This window comes from Xyrauchen texanus, chromosome 16 (assembly GCF_025860055.1).
Source record: "Xyrauchen texanus isolate HMW12.3.18 chromosome 16, RBS_HiC_50CHRs, whole genome shotgun sequence".
Classification (NCBI taxonomy): domain Eukaryota; kingdom Metazoa; phylum Chordata; class Actinopteri; order Cypriniformes; family Catostomidae; genus Xyrauchen; species Xyrauchen texanus.
The window spans coordinates 16201388-16223063 of NC_068291.1; the positions used below are offsets into that span (position 1 = coordinate 16201388).

Genomic DNA, 21676 nt, shown 5'->3' on the forward strand with positions numbered 1-21676 from the left:
CAGGTGGACTCCAATCAAGTTGTAGAAACATCTCAAGGATTATCAGTGGAAACAGGATGCACCTGAGCTCAATTTTGAGTGTCATGGCAAAGGCTGTGAATACTTATGTACATGTGATTTTTTTTTTCCATTGTTTTTATTTTTAATAAATTTGCAAAGATTTCAAACAAACTTCTTTCACGTTGTCATTATGTTTGTAGAATTTTGAAGAAAATAATAAATGTAATACATTTTTAAATAAGGCTGTAACATAACAAAATTTGGAAAAAGTGAAGAGCTGTGAATACTTTCCGGATGCACTGTATGACATGATTTCTAGCGAAGCCTGATTTAATCGCACATGTGAGCTGCTCTGCACTATCCTGTCACCGGAGCTTGAATTTCGAGGGAAGTCCAGTTGGCACACGTGCTCAGACAGAAAAGAGCGCGAATTCAGACTTGAATCACTCCGCAAACATTTGTGTCTATTATAAGCATATTTAATGCTTATAAAGCGAGATGTTATCATAAAGTCTGAAATTGTCTGACAGAAATGCATACGGATGTGACTGGCATTAGAGTTTCAAAATAAAGGTGCATCTTAAAAAAAATATACATCGATACTTACATGTTGCATTGAAGACATTGCATCGTTGGATATTTGATTGATACATCGATTCAGATCGATGGATCGTTACACTCCTAGATTAAATTGGCTCATGCTGCAGGATCTTACCGAGCGACAACGAGGAACTGGTCGATCTGTTTCTCTGTGAGGGGGTTGCAGGGATCCCACACCCTCTCCTCCATTTTTTCAAGCTCCCGGCCATCATTTTCTCCTGACAAACCAACAATTACACACATCCCATCAATTCACTATAGGACACGTACGGCATTAAATTACACCCTTTTTTCCTTGCTTCCTGAAGTTCAAATATTTCTGAGTGAACAGAGTAAATATTGTATTCTACAATTACATAACACTCCCCTCCTGAAACAACAACCAGCAATCACTCTTGAGGTGTTTTGACCTGGACATTGAAGTTGAAGATCAAGTTCACCCTCGAGAGCATCTCAGCATATCCCTCCGTATAGCATATCATTATTTGCTATTATTGTTGTAACCTTGACTACACAAAATGGCATTAAATTACTGCATAAACTATTACCTACAACAGACATATTGAGTCATGGTGCTTATTTGATTGACACGGGTTAGAGTCTGATCTGTGATGTGTTCTGATCTTATTCCCCCTTTCTTTGCATATAATTTCTGTCACTCTCTACTGCCCTATTTCAAAAAACAATTAGTGGACTTAGCAAAAGAGTATTGGGTGTACAACATCCTGAGAGCTTTGACTGTGTCAATGAGGTGTCATAAGGCATCAAGGCAATAAGGTGTCAAAAACTCAAGGTGAAGGGATGGCTCACCCTCTATGAGGAAGTCAGTGATGTCAGCCTGGTACTTATTACCCACTCTGATCTCTCCCTTATCAGCCAGCAGAGTTTTCTGCTGAGGGTCATACACCAGAGAGTAGAAAAAGGCATCCTGCAAAACAAAAGGATAAATTGAGCGAGTCTTAAACAGATACAAAACAGAAAATTGAAACAATGACACATTGGTAACTTTAGGGGTATTTATACTTTGTCACTTCATGCATTTATACTGATCGAATTTCAATCCGAATGAATAAGCACATTCCATTAACACTTTGCCACATCAATGTGTCTCCACCAACCCAAAATCTTCAATTCCGATGCTATAAACAATAAATACAAATTTGTTCACTTCGGTGATTGTTTCTTCAGCAATCTGCATCAAATAAATTAAGAAAAATGTTCTGTCTCTTCTACAATGTGCATCTGTCTCTTACTTTGTTATTTGTTGCATTAAGTAAGCCCTATGCAAATACTCTGTAACAGCTGTTATGCTTTGCATTTTCCCCATTCTGACATAGTGCTGTTTGGGCGGAGTAAAGTTTACATACAGCTCTGGAAAAAATGAAGAGACCACGGCAAAATTATCAGTTTCTCTGCATTGACTATTTATAGGTATGTGTTTTTGTAAATTTTTGTTTTATTCTATAAACTACTGGTAACATTTTTACAAATTCCAAATACAAATATTGCCATTTAGAGCATTTATTTGCAGAAAATGACAACTGGTCAAAATAACAAAAAAAGATGTAGTGTTTTCAGACCTTGAATAATACAAAGAAAACAAGCTCATATTTATTTATAAACAACACAATACTAATATTTTAACTTAAGAGTTCAGACTTGGTTTTATCAATATTTGGTGGAATTACACTGATTTTCAATCATAGCTTTCATGCGCCTTGGCTGCTCTCTACCAGTCTATCACAAAAATTCCAGCATCTTGGTTTTGTTTGATGGCTTGTGGCCATTTATCTTCCTCTTTATCACATTCCAGAGATTTTTTATGGAGTTCAGGTCTGGAGATTGGGCTGGCCATGACAGGGTCTTGATCAAGTGGTCCTCCATCCACACCTTGATTTACCTGGCTGTGTGGCATGGAGCATTGTCCTGCTGGAAAAACCAATCCTCCGAGCAGAAGGATTTTTTCTTCGAAATGTAAAAACAAAAATTTTCATTTTACTCAAACACATACCTATAAATAGTAACTCCAGAGAAACTGATCATTTTGCAGTGGTCTCTTAATTTTTTCCAGAGCCGTATGTGGCTTGAACAGCAGCATTTACACTTGACTGAGTTTTGTATCTCAAACCACCTCCAGAATTCATCGCAAATTAGTCTTGAATTTAATCTTGGAGGGCATTTACACTTGGTCTTTTCATGATCAGATAGTAATCGATTCAGCAAAAACACAAGTGAACAAGTGTAAATACCCCCTTTGTGCTGACTAGTGATGGATCACATGATTCCCATGTGCTTCAATAACCGGAGAACAATTCCTCTGTCCTCAAACTGCATTCCGATGTGTTAGTATGCAAATACATTTGTGTGTGTATATGTATATATCTCGTTGATTTTGACCATGGCATGATTGTTGGTGCCAGACGGGCTGGTTTGAGTATTTCTGTAACTGCTGATCTCCTGGGATTTTCACGCACAACAGTCTTTAGAGTTTACTCAGAATTGTGCCATAAACAAAAAACATCCAGTGAGTGGCAGTTCTGCATATAGAAATGCCTTGTTGATGAGAGTGGTCAATGAAGAAGGGCCAGATTCATTCGACCTGACAGAACTATAGTAACTCAGATAACCACTCTGTACAATTGTAGTGAGCAGAATAGCATCTCAGAATGCACAACTCATCGAACCTTGAGGCGGATGGGCTAAAAAAAAGTAGAAGACCTTGTCGGGCACTTTATTAGGACCATAGTGTTCCTAATAAATTCTTCAGTGAGTGTATATATGTGGGTATGTTTTGGAATTACATGTGTTGGAAACTGGAATTTTCAACATTAAAAAAAAAAAAAAAAAAAAGTTAATTTGGAGTGTTTACATCAAAATCAAAATTCTTGTAACTCACACTGAAACTAGTCAGTGGCTGACAGAATTTCTAAGCAAGTGGGATGTATGGTTGGAAATCGAGAAACCCCACATTCCAGAATCTCAGGTGCGTCCACTCTGAGACAGTCAATCCACGCATCTTTTCACGTGGCTTGTTGAGCAACAACGAGGAGGTTACCCCATGTGACTCTACCCTCCCTAACAACCGGGCCAATTTGGTTGCTTAGGAGACCTGGCTGGAGTCACTCAGCATCCCCTGGATTCAAACTCACAACTCCAGTGGTGTTATTCAGCGTCAGTACTCGCTGAGCTACCCAGGCCCCACACTCACATTGTTAATACAGAGTTGGACTTGCCGGAAACAGCAAAGACCATTTTCATGGTAAACACTGATCTGCCGACTAGTTAATTACTTTTCTGGACAACTAGTAAAAAGGAGTAGTCATCCAAGCCCTGTATGCGTGTGTGAATATTAGAGGACTGGCTTTACCCTTGCAGAGTCTCCAGTCTCCTCATTACTAAATATGAGGAACATACTGGGTCAACACACTGAATTATTCATTCAGATAGGGACTCAAAATTAGCTTACACACACACACACACACACACACACACACACACACACACACACACACACACACACACACACACACACACACACACACTTCCCTCTAGCAGACATACTGTGAACGTGAAGACAAAGTGAAAGGCAAATTCATGCAAACAAAACCAGCGGCACATGCGCACAAACTCACCTCTCTATCTAAATAGGACGTCAGGGCTTCTGTCTCATTCAGAAGTGTAACACAGCATTTCCCCCTGAAAACAATCACACAGCACAGCGTTTAGAAATGGACTGAATCACACAGCTCCATATGCTGCTAAATGGTTCAGAATCGCTTCACACAGTTAGGTCCAAATGCTGTTGGATAGAAATGGCTTTTTTTGTTGGCACTGTCATATAGCTGCGGATTTTCAAATCGCTATATTGCAGTGAGGTAATCGTAGAGTCTGTCACTGTTTATTTTTCATTCCATTTAAAACCTTATCAGATGCACCGTTTCAAAATTAAAACATGTTTGGTGGACTCTCAGCCAATTTTAGGAGGCATACAGTTTCTGGACCAGAAAATGTTTTCCAGCTGTTTGTGGAACAGTATTTCGATGGTTATCCAACTATGGATAAAACATTTTAAATTGTATTTGAAAAAAGCTTTGTAAAATATCATAAACCTGGTTTAGCCTTAAAACAAATGAAAACAATGTTTTTTATTTCTTAAAATGTGTTGGAGTCAGGTACTAATCTTTGTAATTAATCAATTTAAACAAATATACTAACAACTGATATTATCACACTGCCATGTTTTACTCACTCTTTTATGACTATTTCATGACTTTTCCAGCCGTTTGTGATTATTGGATTCAGATTTTTAGAAAATCACTTTATTTAAAAATAATTAGCAAATTAATTAAGGCCAATTTGAACCATTTCAACTAATTCATTACTCAAAGAACAATTCATTAAGGCAGAAAAAACAAGAAATATATATAGTCTCTTTACAAATTTCTATGACTTTTGCATGCTTAGAAACAATCATTTTTAAATTCCCTGATATTTCCACATTTACCATGACCATGAGAACCCTTTCTTGAGTCAATTCATTATTTAAGTTAAAGAGCACAAACTCAAAAAAAATTTTTTTTTTAAATTACAAGAGATATTTCCATGACAATGGGAATCCTCAAATCTCAGTTTGTCATGGTGTGATTTGAGTAAATCTTGTCAATGTAAAGGGTTTGCGTTTGGGAAAATGTTCTATTTTATTGTGCCATTTACCCTTCCATATCTGTACAGTAATCGAGGAGGAACATTCCATTCAAGGATATTTTGAAATATATCACTTGAGGAATCAAAATAATCCCTGAAAGGGTTTATGTTGGCTGTCTAACAACAGTAAAGAACCTGTTCATCCAGACAGGATGAAGGGCTTGCTTACTCCACCCTTAAGTCCAACTTTGTCCAAGAACTCAGTGCTAATTTATTAACATACTCATGAGATCCAACCCAATCAGAATCAGATGTGACAGCCAACAGAACTCAGGTTTTTCTAAGTAGGACACCAGATATGATGGTTGTAAGGGTGTTCTGCTGACTGGGCAGTTTCCTGAAAACATCTGATTTCCTTGCAACTCCCAAAATAAAAGTGGGCATTATCCATATAAAACAACTTGACAAGAATTTAAACCACTTGAACAATAAAGACTCTATCTGACTCTCTTTAATTGCTCTCTGATGAATTCATTCTGAAAAATGGTGGTTCTGCGGAGGGGTTCAATTAGGACAGAACCGCAAAGTATGCGTGCAAGGTTTGTGACTCACACAACGACGATAATGAGAGTGAGTCCATTCGGCAGATAGGGAAGAGCATGCACACTTGCTGCTGAATGAAGCATATCCTAAATATTAGCAAAGACTTTTGTGATTTACCTGATGTGTGTGGCGGGAAGAGACTCGAGCTGTCTGGAGAGAAAAAGCTCTCTGTGTCTGAGCTGATGCTTCTGTTTCTCTGGGAGATCCACCATTTCAGGATTCTCCATCTCCTCTTCCAATTCTCCTTAAGTAAAAAAGAAAGAAAATAAATACTCTATTGTAATTTGGGTACCTTTTATTAGTATTCTTAATGCCTGCTTATGCATATGTATACTGATACAGTACATTAATAGTTGCACATAACGGTCCTTTAAAAAAACTGAACTCCGACGGTGCCCCTAAACATTTTCACTTAAGGCCCGATATACTTCCCAAGAAGTTCTTAAAAGGGGTAAAAAGTGTCATGTGTCAATGACTTTATGCCTCATACTACTAGTAGAATTCACACTAGATCAGTAAAAGATGCTTTAACCACTCAATTATGATTTCAAGTAATATATGCAGTAGAAAATGCACAATTTGTCTAGTTTGCATTCTGAATTCATGACACTAACCGCTAACATGCTACAATTGGCAATAATTTGTGCCGATTACACACTGTTACTGTAATTTATGATGACACTGATACTACAGCAATGATTGGTGTATAAAAGAGTGTTAATGGGAAGAATAAAGACAATAGGCAGATGTGTGAATGGCATTCACTTCAGGGTGGCACATGAGTGAAGCAACATATAAAACAAAAGGGTGAATTGGAACTTGGGAGTATTTGAGTAGATTTGTTTCTTTTTCTAGACTAATAAAAAAAAAAAAAGACCTGTTCTTAGAAAATGTCTACGCAAAAAAATCGTACAGGTTAAATTTGCACCAGCTCACAAATAACCGCATGCCTGTTGTTTTCATGTTGAGTGATGAACACAATGAGGTTTAATCACTGTATCATACCATTGCATCAATTTGAGAGTGTTGCAAGACCCACAAATGGCCTGGCTTGTGTCTTGAAGTTTACCAAATAAATATAAAAACAGATTTATGCATAAAACTGTTTATTTCACTTTGTTTGCAGAGTTATATCCATGAAATCAATAAACACTCATTTTAAAATGGATGGATATTCTAACCACAAAGTCTACACATATTTTCTACCAATGTACTCAGTATTGTCTGTACAACCTTTTCCAGAGACTGCAGTGGCATTATTTGAATGAACTGCCACTTTGTAGCATGCTGATGTATAATTGAGGTATCATCAAGGAGTGGATGTGACTGTTATTGGCCATTCTTTAAACTCCAAACTGTATTTGCTTTTCAATCTGAGGCTGATAAAATGCAATACGCACAAATGGGAAAAAGCCAAAAGCAAGCAATGGACAACACAAACACCATCTTTAAATTCAGTTTACCCAAACACATCATCACCTCAGTCTTAAAGAGACTAGAAGGTACAGCGATAGAAGGTCTGTCAACAAACCCTACATATATTTGGTGTATGGAGGCAGAGTGCAGTGGAGAATGATAAGTGGGAGAGAATCAGGAGCGAGGGAGGAAAACCAGTGAGCGTGCTCCAATTCATTTGGAGTTTCATTAGTGAAAGAGAGAAACATGGAGAGAGAGAGAGAGAGAGACGGGTATAGATAGGGAGCAGAACAAAAGGAATCACAGGCTTTTCAGAAGAAAATAAAAATTATATTTGTCTGAAATCAATATGTATTCCCTTCTCTTCACCAATGCTCGCTATCTGTCACACACTATATGGTTTTACCCTCCTCTGATACATATATAGAATTCTGAAACTACACCAAACCCCAGCTACAGAAGCTGGCAGACACTTTCCGAGCAGTGCACATCAGTAACTGTTCTATTAAAGCCATGTATGGAGTATTGACAACCCCTGCTGAGATGCACACAGAGTGAGGGATAGAAACTGAGCCAGAAACAAAGAGTGTTAATGGTGTAAGATGAAAAGAGAAAGAGAGGGGGAGTGCAAAGAGGAACAGCCCCGTGGCTATGAGTTGCCTCATGCGTCCTTGAGAGAGGCACCAAGACGAGAGGTGCTGAACTACGTAAACTCCATTCTTAGTATAGACTGATTGAGAAGCCAATCAACTTTGCACCCTCCCTTTACTCTACAAATTACCTCTCCATCTCACCTGTCTTAACCAATTATTAATTATTGATGAATGAATCACCTTACCAGGTGGAGGAAAGGGATGAAGAGAGGTAGGGTTGAGAATCAACAACTGTTTCTTCAGAACTGGTTCTATTTATTTATTTTAAATACCAGAACAAATAATTTTTATGACATTTGATTCCGGTAACGTTTCTTAAATGACTGCATTCTAAGGCTGAACTAATTGGACAAATAAATAAATAAATCAAACTGTAAATATTGTGTTTTGAACTATGATTTAATTTTTTACTTAAAAAAAATTTCCTTTAGACCAAAAGTAAATGGGCAAATATGCTTTAAATAAAAAACAACACATCTCTCATAAAGATATACATTCAGAACAGAGTTTTTTTTGTAGTAGTAAATAAATAGTATTTATTTTATGAAAGTATTTTTGTTCAGTATATAGTAACCAATTACTGGTACTATCAAGAACCAAAAAGGACTGTTAATGTAATCATTAAATAAATATTCCAGGGCCAATTCAAGTTAAGCTAATCGACAGCATGTGTGGCATAATATTGATAAACACAAAAATGTATTTGTTAATTTTTATTAATTTAATTAAATTCTAAGTTAAAATCTCAGTTACAGTGAGGCACTTACAATGGAAATGAATGGGGACAATTCATAAACATTAAAATACTCACTATTTCAAAAGTATAGCCACAAGACAAACAATATGCATGTTAACATTAAGTGTGATAAAATTGCTTACTGAACTTTTCTGTGTAACGTTATAGCCAATTTGTAATGTTAAACCCCAAAACGGAAATGTTTCAAGTGACGCCATGCGAGGAGCAAACGTATGAGCAACGAGCTCTGCGCACTTTGCACATTATTTTCATGTTCTAATCCGGTGAGATTAGATACACCCAGTTACATATTTGTTCTTTGAGGTAAACATGGCAAAGAAGTCCAAATCTTTGGGCTCTAGAGATATTAAAAGACACTTATGTGCTCAAGGTGAAACCTCTGATGGGCCTGCAGACCAGGGACTCTATCTGGATGGCACGGCGGGAGAAATCCAGCTTCAACTGTCCAACATGTCTGTGATGCTGACGAAGGTTGTTGCTGACTTGGATTTCGCTGTAATACATCGTTTGATTATGGCAATGGAAACAAAATTCTCTGAGTTGGTTACAAGATCATCTGGAGTCATCGGAAAGGGAATTATCCGATAATCCGCTCACGACCAAAATAGATGTGGAAAACATTTTGGAAAAACTGGAAGATCTCGAAAATAGGAGCCGAAGAAACAACATACTTGGAATTCCTGAGCATGAAGGAGGCAGAAATATTGTGATGTTCCTAGACGAGCTCTTCCAGAGTCTGCTCGACATAAAAGGCCATAAGCTAAAAATCGAGTGAGTCTCTGCTTGCAGATCTGCTGAGGAAAACAGGCCCAATCAATTCTGGCCAAACTTTTGAGATCATCCAGTAAAGATCTTGTATTGCGCGAAGCGAGGAGAAAAGGAAAGCTTTCTTGGAAGAATCACAATATTTTCTTGTTCCCGGACATTGCAAATTCGACGAGAGAAACGCGATCGATTCAAGGAGTGTGAGAAACTCTTGCATCAACGGAAGATCGCTTTTGCACTGATGTTTCTGGCCAAACTGAGAATAGATACGAAGGATGGCTGAAAATTATTTATGTATCCCAAGCAAGCACTGTCCTTTATAAATACATTGGAGTAAGCCATTTGGTATTTCTCATGTGGATTGAGTGGACTGACTCGCTAAACATCCACTTGACGGTCTGTGGAAGCTAGGCGCAATTTTTGTTTCCGTTTGTGTTGGTTCTGCCTAGTGGCTGGAGTTTATTTTGTGGAATAACACTTCTCCTTCAAGAAACTCTTGCATTGATGGAGGATCGCTTTTGCACTAGGGTTCCAGGCCAGACTGAGGGTAGGTGCTGGGGATGGCCGCAAAATATCTACATGCCCAAACAAAAGGATGTCTTTTCTTACGTTGACGGACTGAGTAAGTCACATATTTTTTTTATGTGGCCTCCGAGTGAATTTGACTCTTGATCATCCAAGGAACTGGGAAGCCTGTTTTGTTTCTTTATGTGCTGGTTCTGCCTAGTGGCTGGAGTTTGTTTTGTGGAATAACACTGCTTCGGGACGGTTGTGGATGAATCTGTTCCGTGTGCTTATGCCTCCTGTTGGCTGGAGTTTGTTTTGTGGAGTATTTTTGCGGGACATTGTAATGATTACGTCATCTGCTGCACTCAAACATCCAGCTCCTGTTTTTTTTTTTTTTACATCAAATGTAAAAATTACAATTTAAACAACTTTACACACAAATAATACATGAGTTTCAACAGATTAATGTAAGTGCATTTATAAAATTATAAGCTTCAAATTTCTGTATTTAAAACCTCCAAAACATATCCCAATTCACTTAGTGTAAGTGCCTCACTGTAACCTCCATTTTCTTTAAAAAAATAAAATAAAATTAGGGCCGAAATAATTTTTTGTAGTTGTCAACATTCACCACAAATGTGGTCGATTGAGCTTAACTTGTACTAAACCTGGAATATTCAATGTTAACCATCCTGGAACTTCTGCCAGACTTTGTCACAGAATATGACCACATCCACAATAATCTGTTCAAGTTACCTGACTTGAATGATCTGCTTCCTGCTTCCCACATGGGCTGCCCTGTAAATGAGACAAATGACTGACAGGCAAATTGTGCCTGAAGGTCTTCTGATTGGCTAAACAAAGAATCTGACCATGGTCACTTTTTATAGTTTGCTATTTACAAACTATTTGTGATTCCCATACCAAAAGAAAGAAGAGTGATCTTTGAGCCTGACCTTCTCGATGACACATAACTGGAGGATTGAGACTAGATTCATTCATCCACCTCTCACATACAGATTAATACATATAAAACACACAACGTCTCCATAACCACACTATAAAACCTCCATTCTTAGAGCTGTGGCAAGCACTGACTTTCGCTTTGTATTTCCTTGCTCAGATGGGTTCACATAAACACACAACATGCACAAACTTCTTGTTGATAAGGAAACTAGAGTGGATACAGTGATGAATTCTGGTGCATTTTCCATCTGCTTCGTTTGTTTATTTTCCCCTTCCAATTCAGGAAGAATGTGACATACATGCTTGCTCTGACAGCAGTGATTCAAAGCTGTTCCACTCAGCACTGAGAAGTTCGGCAGAAAGCACAAACAAGTGGAGTGGCTGAGGCCAGCGAGTGAGGAGCATCCAGGGAGTAGTTCACAGCAGGGCCAGGTCTCTCGCTCTCTTCTCTGTCTGTTTCTCGGCACACATGGCGCCTCACTGCCTCATGTGCTCAGGGCACAGCGAGGAGGAGCCAGCATCACAGAGAGCAAAATATTTCATCTGTGAGTCACACCACCCGCACACTGCCGACTCCAACAACACCACAGAAGTGAAGTTTAGATGGCATAAGCTCTGTTGGGTTATATCTGGGGTCGAAGAGGTGTGTGAGTGTTTGGTACTTTCCTGTGCAAAACTCACATCCATGATGTGATCATGTAGGGTGATGTGGATGGTAGACTGGGCATAGCTGTGCAATTGTTAAGGTTGTTCTGGGGTTTTTCTAGGGAGTTCTAGGTAGTAGCTTATTGGCCACAAGTCAAAAGAGCTCACCCCAATGTCTAATTATATTCTAGTCCCCAAATATGGCTCAAGTCCCTCCTTCAATAGAAGTCAATAAGGGCAGCAATTAACAATGATTTTGATAATCGATTAATCGAATGATTATTTGAACGATTAGACTATTTGGGTGATTATTGCAATGATTAATCATTAGCTCTTAACAGACAATTCAGCATGTGCCTCAAGATGTTGTGTTAAATGTGCTTACTAAAAGGAAAAAAAAAAAAACTTTTAAAAATACCTCTAAATGACCTTAACTGAATTTCAGGAAAAAAATACTTGGAGTTTTATTAAGTTTAATACAGTAAAAATGCCACTGCTTCAGCCCTACAATCTATGGGGATTTTTACATCACGTTAATCATATGCCAGACAAAAATCGTAAGTCTGTAATGCCACACCTCAACTTTTCACGATTAGAAGAATCATCACAGCAGAAATGGTTAAGCGCCATAAAACTTGTGTTTGTAACCCATTTTAGTTCCATAATGTGACACATTTGAGTAAAGCACAAAATTCAATGAAAAATTCAAATGAGGCACTTGATTTTATCCATTGAAAATTGATTGTGGAAAGTGGTCTCTATAAGATTTTCTTCTGCAGAACACAAAGATATATGGATAGAGATATGATATACATCTATAAAATGCAAGTCAATGTGGTCCAACACTTCCAAGCTCAAAAAAAAGGACACAAAAGGCAGCATAAAAGATAATCCACAGGACTCGACTGGTTCACTCGACCGTTTCTTGGTTCATTCTATGAAACTGAACAAAATGTAACCCCTTTTTATTCGAAATCTTGACATCAGCAGTCTCCTTGTTGCGATCATTTCATGCTTGATTACTCTTCCTTGCGATTGACACATCTGACACCCGGACACTCCATGTCTGTCCGTGTTGTCTGCATATGCATGTGGTGTTGACAGTTTTGAATAAAAAACAGCATGCTTTGAAATGCAGAGTGCTTGACAGTGTGCAAGATGTACCGGCATGTGGTAAAACACAATACACCCTAGCCTTTAGGGTAATGTTTTTGTTTTCCGTTTTTGCTTAAATCCCAGCTTAATCGTAATAGTGATGCTTTCAAGCAACACTAATTAGGCTGGGCCTTAAGGCCTTTCATGAGGGCACATCCGACCGCCTCCATCTTGCCATGATCTTTGAATCTTCCTCTTTTATTGGCGAGGCTTTTCGTTCTGCCTGGATTTTCTTTTTCTGTACACTCTTCCACTCATTTTTTAACTCCCCTCCACAGGCAGAGACAGGATGTAGCCCACACCCATGTGGTGAACGACCATTCCTGCCATGCATTTTTCACATATTGCAAATGTCTGGAGATCCAAGAAGAGCCTGCTGGCATTGAGGAGAGGTCCATAATCCACACACACACACACACACACACACACACACACACACACACACACACACACACACACACACACACACACACACACACACACACACACACACACACACGGCTCCTTCTCACTGCTTCTGTGTGGTCCACATGAACAAACAGGCTTCCTGGTCTCAATATCAGACCTGTGTGAGATGTGGGCCTTTTACAAGCACCATGTATAAACCCTATACTTACAAACCCCTCAGATGGGTATCTGATACATCTCTATAGCAGCCATTTTGGAGCAAGCTTCTGCTTACAGGTACACAGAGGAACACAGATCCTCTTTTGAAAGAAACTCACATCTATACTTCATTGAACAGAGTAGGATGTTTTTAAGGTCTGTCAGACAAAGTATTAGTTCACCCAAAAAATTTTATTCTGTCAGTATACTAATAATTTGTTTACTAATGTCAATCCAAACCCTTCATCCATAGAACACAAAAGACGAGTGGAGTCAAACCTTGGAAAAACATCTTGATGCTCCCCATTTAAAAAGCGAATACGATTGTGATTCATATTTGAGAGCTACTGCAGAGGTCAAGATGTTCAGAAATAATTAAAATATTGGTGTGTTCCTGACACAAAGCTATTGTATGGCTTCAAAATACAGAATATATACAGCATGATTTAGATTACCTTCTTTTATGGAGCGTGTCACTTAGAATGTTTACTTTGGCACATCCAGTGTAACCACAAGTTGTTGCAGCGCGTTGCAACAATGGGTGTTAGGACGTCATGAGTAGTTGACTTGAAAAAGAAAACAGTCCAGAATCAGACCGTTTACGCTAATGTCCGCTATAGTGCCCCATGTGGCAACCCGAGAATGCCACGCATACTTGTGTTATGTTGTGGAGCGGAGGGGGGCGGGGCCGGTCGGAATATCGCGTGCCCGGTCCCCAATCAGCCTGATGAGGCGCGCGAGGGATAAAGGCGGCCGGTGACGATGGTTCGAGAGAGAGAGAATTATGGACATGTCCGTCCTGTGTGTTTATGTGTTTTTGAGTTTAAGTTTCTCATTAAAATATAATTTATGTTGACAAGCCGGTTCTCGCCTCCTCCTTGCCCATCCTTCAACTGTGTTACATATGTTAAGGATTACACATTTCAGAACGTACCGATGCTTGAAATAGCTTACATGGCTACATTTGTCTGTGTTCACTTGCATAGACTATGATTCCAGCCTAACACGTATAACCTTTGATGTTCCAAAACCTAGTGAGCTGACTCACTGTCTATCGTCTACCGAAGCAGCTACATTCTAAAAGGCAGAATAGATCCATATGGGCTCTTGGTCAAAAGAGTAATACTTTAAAAAGCTGAGCATTTGACCATGGGCGCCCTGGAAAATAAAGTACACCCCAGCCTTAAGGTAGCATCCCAAGTGAAATAAAACCTACTAAGTGCCAAATGTAATGGTGACAAGTAGCTGCCACATTAAATGACCTGCAGTGTAGTTTGGGTTTTTGAGCCATCTCTAGCACTTGCTTGTGACAAAAAGGGAATTCAAAAGAAACATGGCAGGAAATATTTTTAAGTCCGATACCGACTACCACACCTGGAGTTGCAAGTTCGAATCCAGGGTATGCTGAGTGAATCCAGTCAGTCTTCCTAAGGAACCGATTGCTAGAGTGGGTAGAGTCATGTTGGGTTAACCTCCTCGTGGTCACTATAATGTGGTTCTCGCTCTCAGTGGGGCACGTGGGGAGTTGTGCTTGGATGTCGCGGAGAATAGCATGAAGCCTCCACACGTGCTAGGTCTCCTCGGTAATGCACTCAACTTAATAAGGTGCGCAGATTGATGGTCTCAGATGCGGAGATTAGTTCTCCACCACCCGGATTGAGGCAAGTTACTGCACCACCATGTAGGATTTAGAGCACATTAGGCATTCCAAGTTGGGGAGAAAAGGGGAGCAAAAAAAAAAAAAAGGCTTCAAAGAATAAAATGCATAAAATAACACTGTTGAAAAGACTAATTGTTTTCCCAAAGAAAAACGAGCATCAGACCAGAGTTCAAGTAACACTGTAGTAACTCATTGTATTCATTTGCTTTTCTTCACTTCCATTCACTCAGTGGCCTTATGAATGCTTTCCAAAAATCACTGAATATCTGCATGTCCATTTCCACTTACGTGCATGTTTGTCGGCGAGGGTGATGAGCGTTGTGGAGATATCTCTACGTCGGTAGAAACACACCACTTTGGCCTCCACGTTCCCATTTGCTGTCTGCAAACAGAAAGAGAGTTGTCACAGCAACAGCCTTAAGACCAATCAACTGCAAAGGAGGCCTCAATATGCAAATGAGGATTAAATCATTACCATGACTTAAACACCTCTGCACATCCTTATATAAGAGTGTCTCGTGATAGAAGGAAGAGGAGGGCAAAAGGAGAGGTGTAGTGTGATTAGGGATGGGAATTGTAAGGCGTTTAAATGATTCTGGTTGCAATTCCAAATCTTGATGGATCTGATACTTCAATGATTCTTTAAGTGGTTTTGAGGAAGAAATAGTTGGAAATAAGAAAATTAATTCTTAAAACACTTACTGCCCTAAGCAGTCTGTTGCCAAATGATGAGATCATTTCAGATTTCAACAGAACAGATACAACAGATGAGAAAAAAAATGTATAATACAAATGGTCAAAGGAGTGTGGTGTGACTTTTTAAATGTGGCAGTATAAATTAAATAACTGGTTCCAATCATATATTGAATACAAATACTAAATTAAAGTTTGCCACAGAAAACACAGTAACTTGTGCGGAGTCAGATTAGTAACCGCTTAATTTATTAGGGATGGGCTTTTTGTAGTCAAGTACTCTAACTTTCAAAAAATGAATAATCGCTTTGTCCATGTTCACACATTTAACGCTAATTAGAGGTCTAAACGGGACTTAAAATGAAACCAAAACCCAACCCGTTCCCGAGACATTGTGGCCCGACCCTACCCGGCAATAATGTCCGATTTTAAGCCCGAACCCAAATATGCTTACTATTCAATTTCTTCTCCTAGCGAGTACTGTTGCAATATTTTATGTAAGCATATAGGCAACATTTGTAACAGTACTGAAACAGTTTTAAGTTACAGCTGCCCCTTAGTACACTAGAGCAGAAGGGAAAAAAGCATTACCGTACCGTTTATTTGCTGAAACTTAACTTGGTGCAGAACAATCTGGAATAATATGAAACAATGCAACAGTCCCCTCTATGCAGTCTGAACTTGTGAATCTTTGTGACAACTGGGCTGGAAACAATCTAGACGCAGCGCAAAGTATGAAACCAAGCGCAGGTGTCTCAACATTTTGAAGTTCTTTTTAACTTGACATGGCGTTTAAAATATGCCAGTCCTGCGTGAGATGCTGAAGAAAAAGTGAGACACAGTGCAAATGTCAAAGACATTCTTCCAGCATGTGTTTATACAATGGGAAAACAGAACAGACGCACACAAAAACACATTCAGTGTGAACGGCCCCTAACTCGTCCGTGCGTGCCGGAAACAAGTTCGGTAATCCTGTTTATTTTTTCATTTATTACAAACCCGAACAGAGCACAAGCTCCTACTTGATAAACTAGCCTGAACCTGGCTTGAAACCTGTTGGGTTCTCGGGACCCGTCGGGCCAGGGTCAGGTTGCAGACCTCTAACGCAAATACACACATACTGGTCTGATAAGCTTCCAAGTTCCTCATACCACTTCGCATTTTTTTCCAAATTAAAACAGATCCTCATCTGTTCATTTGCATGACTCCAATAAGAACCAAATAAGAATAGAATAAAATTCAACAATCAAAATATTACAAGTATTGCCACACTTGGCTGCTTGAAGGCACACACACCATCAAAGTTCCTTCTCTCATTCAACACCTCGAAGACACACATCCACAGCACCCCAAGTGGATTTAATTGTAACTGCAAGATTTTAAATTCATTAGGTAAAGTACAGCATATTCAGCATTGCCCACGACAGGCAAATGAGCAAAGGAAAATACATTTGCATTTAGGGATGTCATGAATAAATGGTTTTACTATTAACTGCAATTAATTGCATGCAGTTACCATCATTGAGTACATTTTGAAAATTTGCATCTTAAATCGTCCTATTTTTTTATAGCATTGCTTCTATGCAAATTCACCGCATTCAACAATACATGTACATTTAAATCAATATCAGACTTTATATTGCCTGCTGCAAGCAATGTTCCTGTTATTATGCATAGTCCAAAGGTTTATTTGTAAGGTGTTGTGGACCGTATTTTTATGGATTCTGTGGCCAATTCTTTATGTTGAGGTGTCTGACAGACAACGGATTGCTTTAATAAACTGTTGCAGAAGAAAAAAAAAAACGATTGGATGCCGTGAACTAGGCTACATGTTGCGCACCCACCGCGGCATCCCTATTTGCAATATTAGAGTACTGTTTTAAATAGTCAACTAGCCTGGTGCAGAACGAGTACTCGATTAGTCGCTACCATTCATGATGTTAATGATGCGGTTAGTGTATAAGCAGTAGCTTCTCACATTCACTTTAAGCTTATGCAGACCGTATCGGCCATTTGGTTAATTAAATCTCAGACTTTTGTGGTATAATCATCACATTAGGACATATCAAGATTTGAATTTGATTAGTTGTGCATTTATACATTAATTTTATCACAAATATACCAAATTCCATGACATTTCGCATTTTATAGTTAATTCCGATTTTAACAATGGACTCTGTGTTTTCTGCAATGCGGAATGCCTCTATACTAGGCATAATTAGTGTAGGATTCTGAATATCAACGCTCTCTGTAGATGGGTTTCTATCCACATATTTTTAAGTGACTTTTCGATGGCTCCAAAATGCACATGAAAAAAAAAAATGATATGCTTTCTTGGGGATAAATGATTTATTCGATAAGAACATGAACAACGATGGAAACATATTTAACGAATATATTCCTAAAGAATTTCTACAAGAGTTTACACTCACTGAGCACTTAATTAGGAACACTATGGTCTTAATAAAGTGCCAGATCTGCTGTTGTAGCCCAACCGCCTCAAGGTTCGATGTGTTGTGCATTCTGAGATGCTATTCTGCTCACTGCAATTGTAGAGTGGTTATCAGAGTTACACTGTAGCTCGAACCAGTCTACCCATTCTCGTTTGACCACTCTCATCAACAAGGCGTTTCCGTCCGCTCACTGGATCCTTTTAGTTTTTGCCACCATTTTGAATAAACTCTAGAGACTGTTAAAACTTGACTGTGTGAAAATCCCTGAAGATCAGCAGTTTTCAACGGTTGAGTCGTATTTTTGAGCTGTAGAGTCAGTAGTGGCCCAGCTGAATAGTAGTGCAGAGGAACACAATGTCAGAGTGCTTATCACTGTTCATTTAACATCAGAAGAATGCACATTCGAGAACCGTTAACCGTTGAAAATTTGATTCCACAATCTCTTTATTTTTTTTAAAATGGAACTGAATATGTTCTGAATAAGATCAGGTTGTCGGTTCTCAGCCTGAAGTGTGATATCAGAAAGGAAGGACTGAAAGTGTGAACATGGTTGGAAAAAAGTAGACAGAAAGTTGTCGCTTTGAGATTTGTCAGTTACAGAGGTGTTGGTTCAGCGACACACGTTTATTTCACACTCACCTTGTTAAGTTCCTCTATCCGCCTGATCAGCAGTGGGTTACTGGAGGAGTTTTCAAAATAAACATAATCTGTGAGGAGAGAGACAAACAACCATTAGTTTTCACACCTGCAGTCTGACAGCGCCAGGCAGCATCTCCTGTCATGCTCTCGCACCTGCCGAGGCTTACTGGACTGTTTCACAGATAAAACACAGCCTTCTCCGTCGTGCTACATGACAGCAGTGGCGCTACGTTTGGCGGTTCCCCAAACAACAACACACAAAAACAAATGCATTGACACAGTGTGAATACCTATGCCGTTTGTAATCCAACCTCATAGATAACCTTCAGAGTCCTCTTTCATTTGGAACCGAAAGACCAACATAACAGGAACAATACCAGGACTGCCCAGGCGAAATGGGCCTCTTGTTTCAAATCCCATTTGACTTACTTTCTTCCGTGGTCTCCATTTTTCATTCTTCTTTTGTGTTCCATGGAAGACAAAGTCAAATGGGTTTGAAACAACATGAGGGGTGAGTAAATTACAGAATTTTTTTTTTTTGGGTGAACTATTCATTCAAAGTGAGGGTTGAAAGATCTGAGTAGCTAGGTTACCTTTGAAATAACTGTACATGTGTTCAGTTTTCACACTCTGTTTTAACAATTCTCTTAGTTCTGTCTTCATTTTTTCTTCTCCCATTTCGTGATGTGTTTGTGTGTGTGTGTAGAGTGTATGAGTGCTTTTGGCCTCGCTCCAGGGCGTGTGGGCTCCGTGCAGGCTTACGGCTCAGTGGGATGTCCCCGCAGGCCTCAGGCTTGGTGGGGTGCCTGGTCTTAACCCTGTGCTTGCCAGGATTTCTGGCAGATTATACCCCACACATGGCAGATGGGGTACACACTCAAACCACAATAATATTCCTGGTTTGAGGGGGGAGGGACCAGAGTCTGACAAAATGACACTCTCATATTCTGTGTTTGATAGCACAGCCTCTTTTTCAGAGAGGCCTAAAGGCTACAATTCAAAACATCATGTGCAAAAAGATTCAGCACACCTACCAACTAAGCTGCCTGCTCTCAAACAGATTTACAAACCAGGTGTGCAACAATGAACAAATAAGCAAAAAAAAAAATTTTTTTTTAAAAAGGCACTTACTGAAAATTTTACCAAAACAACTTAAAAGCAGTGCATCCTTGGGACCCATGCATCATTTTGCGTAAGCCGGATGCACACCAAGGTTTATAATAGTCCTTTACGATTGTTGCTTGTCAGACTGTACGATATGAACACATTGATATCGCCATAGCACACTGTGCGACATTATTTCAGGCTGTGGTCCTAATTGTCCCGATCAGTGAACGTGACTCGTGTTACGGGAGCATTGCGGAATAGAAGCAAAATGGCTAAATTTGTCCACCATGGGGGAGCATTTTTTTCCTCTCTGAAAGTCAGGATATCAGCATTTCCGTTGCTCCAATACCACTCCATCATGAGCATATGCTAACATTTACAAGAAAGATGGATTTTGTCAAATAGGCCTATAATAACACTTATGCCTGATCACAAATACAGAAAATGACAGATGTTGAGAATGAACGTGAGTGCAGGAGTAATAATGCGCTACCACAAGCAAATACTCATTGTGGAAATAAAAATTACTAACTTCTCTGTTCACATTGGATAAAACAAAAAAGGTGGGTTATAGTATGTCGTTCTCCTCTTTTAAGATTAGTAACATATAGGTCACACAAATTTAGAAAATTCACAAAGGCTAATAATATATCACACTTGCAAAATCCCTATGGATGATGCACAAACATGACATAGATTTCAATAACTATATCCAACTGTATTTGCTGATTTGGATTAAAACATCCCATAAATACTTACCAGTATAAATTGTTCAATCTTTCTTTTTAACATTTATTTTTAAATAAAATTGGAGAGGTGTGAATCTTAACTAAAAGAAGTTTACAGACGTTTAAAGTAAATTTATTTAAAGTAAAATAGTAATTAAAATAATGTTGTAAAGAAAATGCATGATAAATTTAAAGAATGTTAAGAAAATGATCATTTATTCATTTTCATTTTGTAGCCTAAGCTCTGTATTTATTCAATTCAGAGAATAATGCTTTCATATTGCTGACGTGTTACACTTTAATTACATTTTCTGCTTATTTATAAACAAAAATGTATATAAAATTAAAAGAAAAAAAAAACAAAGTGCTTGAGTAGAGTGATAACTGGGCAAAAATGTAGCTATGTTGGTGCAAACGCAGAGCAGGTTCATTTTCAAGTGAATTGGGGTGCAAGGGGAGCGGAATATCTAATCTGGCCGTCGTAATAGCAGTCACACTCTACCTACGGCTGCGATGCTACATTTCAGACATTGCCCAAACTTCGGATGCTGAAGATCATCGCAAAGGCTATTAATCGTCCGTCTCTGAACATGTCCAGATGGCAGAATTGTGGCCAAAACCGTACAGTGTGCACCGGGCTTTACTTGTGTAAGTGTCTATTTCACAATTGCAATGCATACATCAATAATTACATCAGAGGTCCAGAGGCAACATGTAGCCTAGTTCACGGCATCCAATAGTTTTTTTCCTCTGCAACAGTTTATTAAAGGGGTCATGACATGAGAAACCAAATTTGCCTTGATCTTTTGGTATATAAGAGGTCTTTGTATCATTAAAACGTCCTGCAAGTTTAATATTTTAAGACGTCCTCCCCATTCTAAACGAATCATTTATTTAATCAAGCTCAAAATACAGCTCGTTCTGGATTCATGGTTAGAAGTGACGTGTCGGTTAGAAGTGACGTAACAGCGTTTGCACATGACCGCCTCCAGCACAACATAACTACGCTATAAGCGCAGAACAACTACGCTCATTTCAGTATCGCCGTGCGCCTCACAAGTGTTCAGTCGATGGACAGC

The 21676-nt window shown here is 39.0% G+C and overlaps 1 protein-coding gene across 1 annotated transcript in view; it reads right to left on the reverse strand.

Moving 5' to 3' along the window:
- Positions 1-21676, reverse strand: part of LOC127657041 (metastasis-associated protein MTA1-like) — a 78685-nt gene that overhangs the window by 24442 nt on the left and 32567 nt on the right. Inside the window, exons 2-7 of the mRNA XM_052145677.1 lie at positions 18763-18830; positions 15266-15359; positions 5965-6091; positions 4233-4296; positions 1411-1528; positions 716-818 (exon numbers count right to left, since the gene is read on the reverse strand). Coding sequence (XP_052001637.1) covers positions 716-818; positions 1411-1528; positions 4233-4296; positions 5965-6091; positions 15266-15359; positions 18763-18830 — 574 coding nt within the window. The remainder of the gene's footprint in view (positions 1-715; positions 819-1410; positions 1529-4232; positions 4297-5964; positions 6092-15265; positions 15360-18762; positions 18831-21676) is intronic.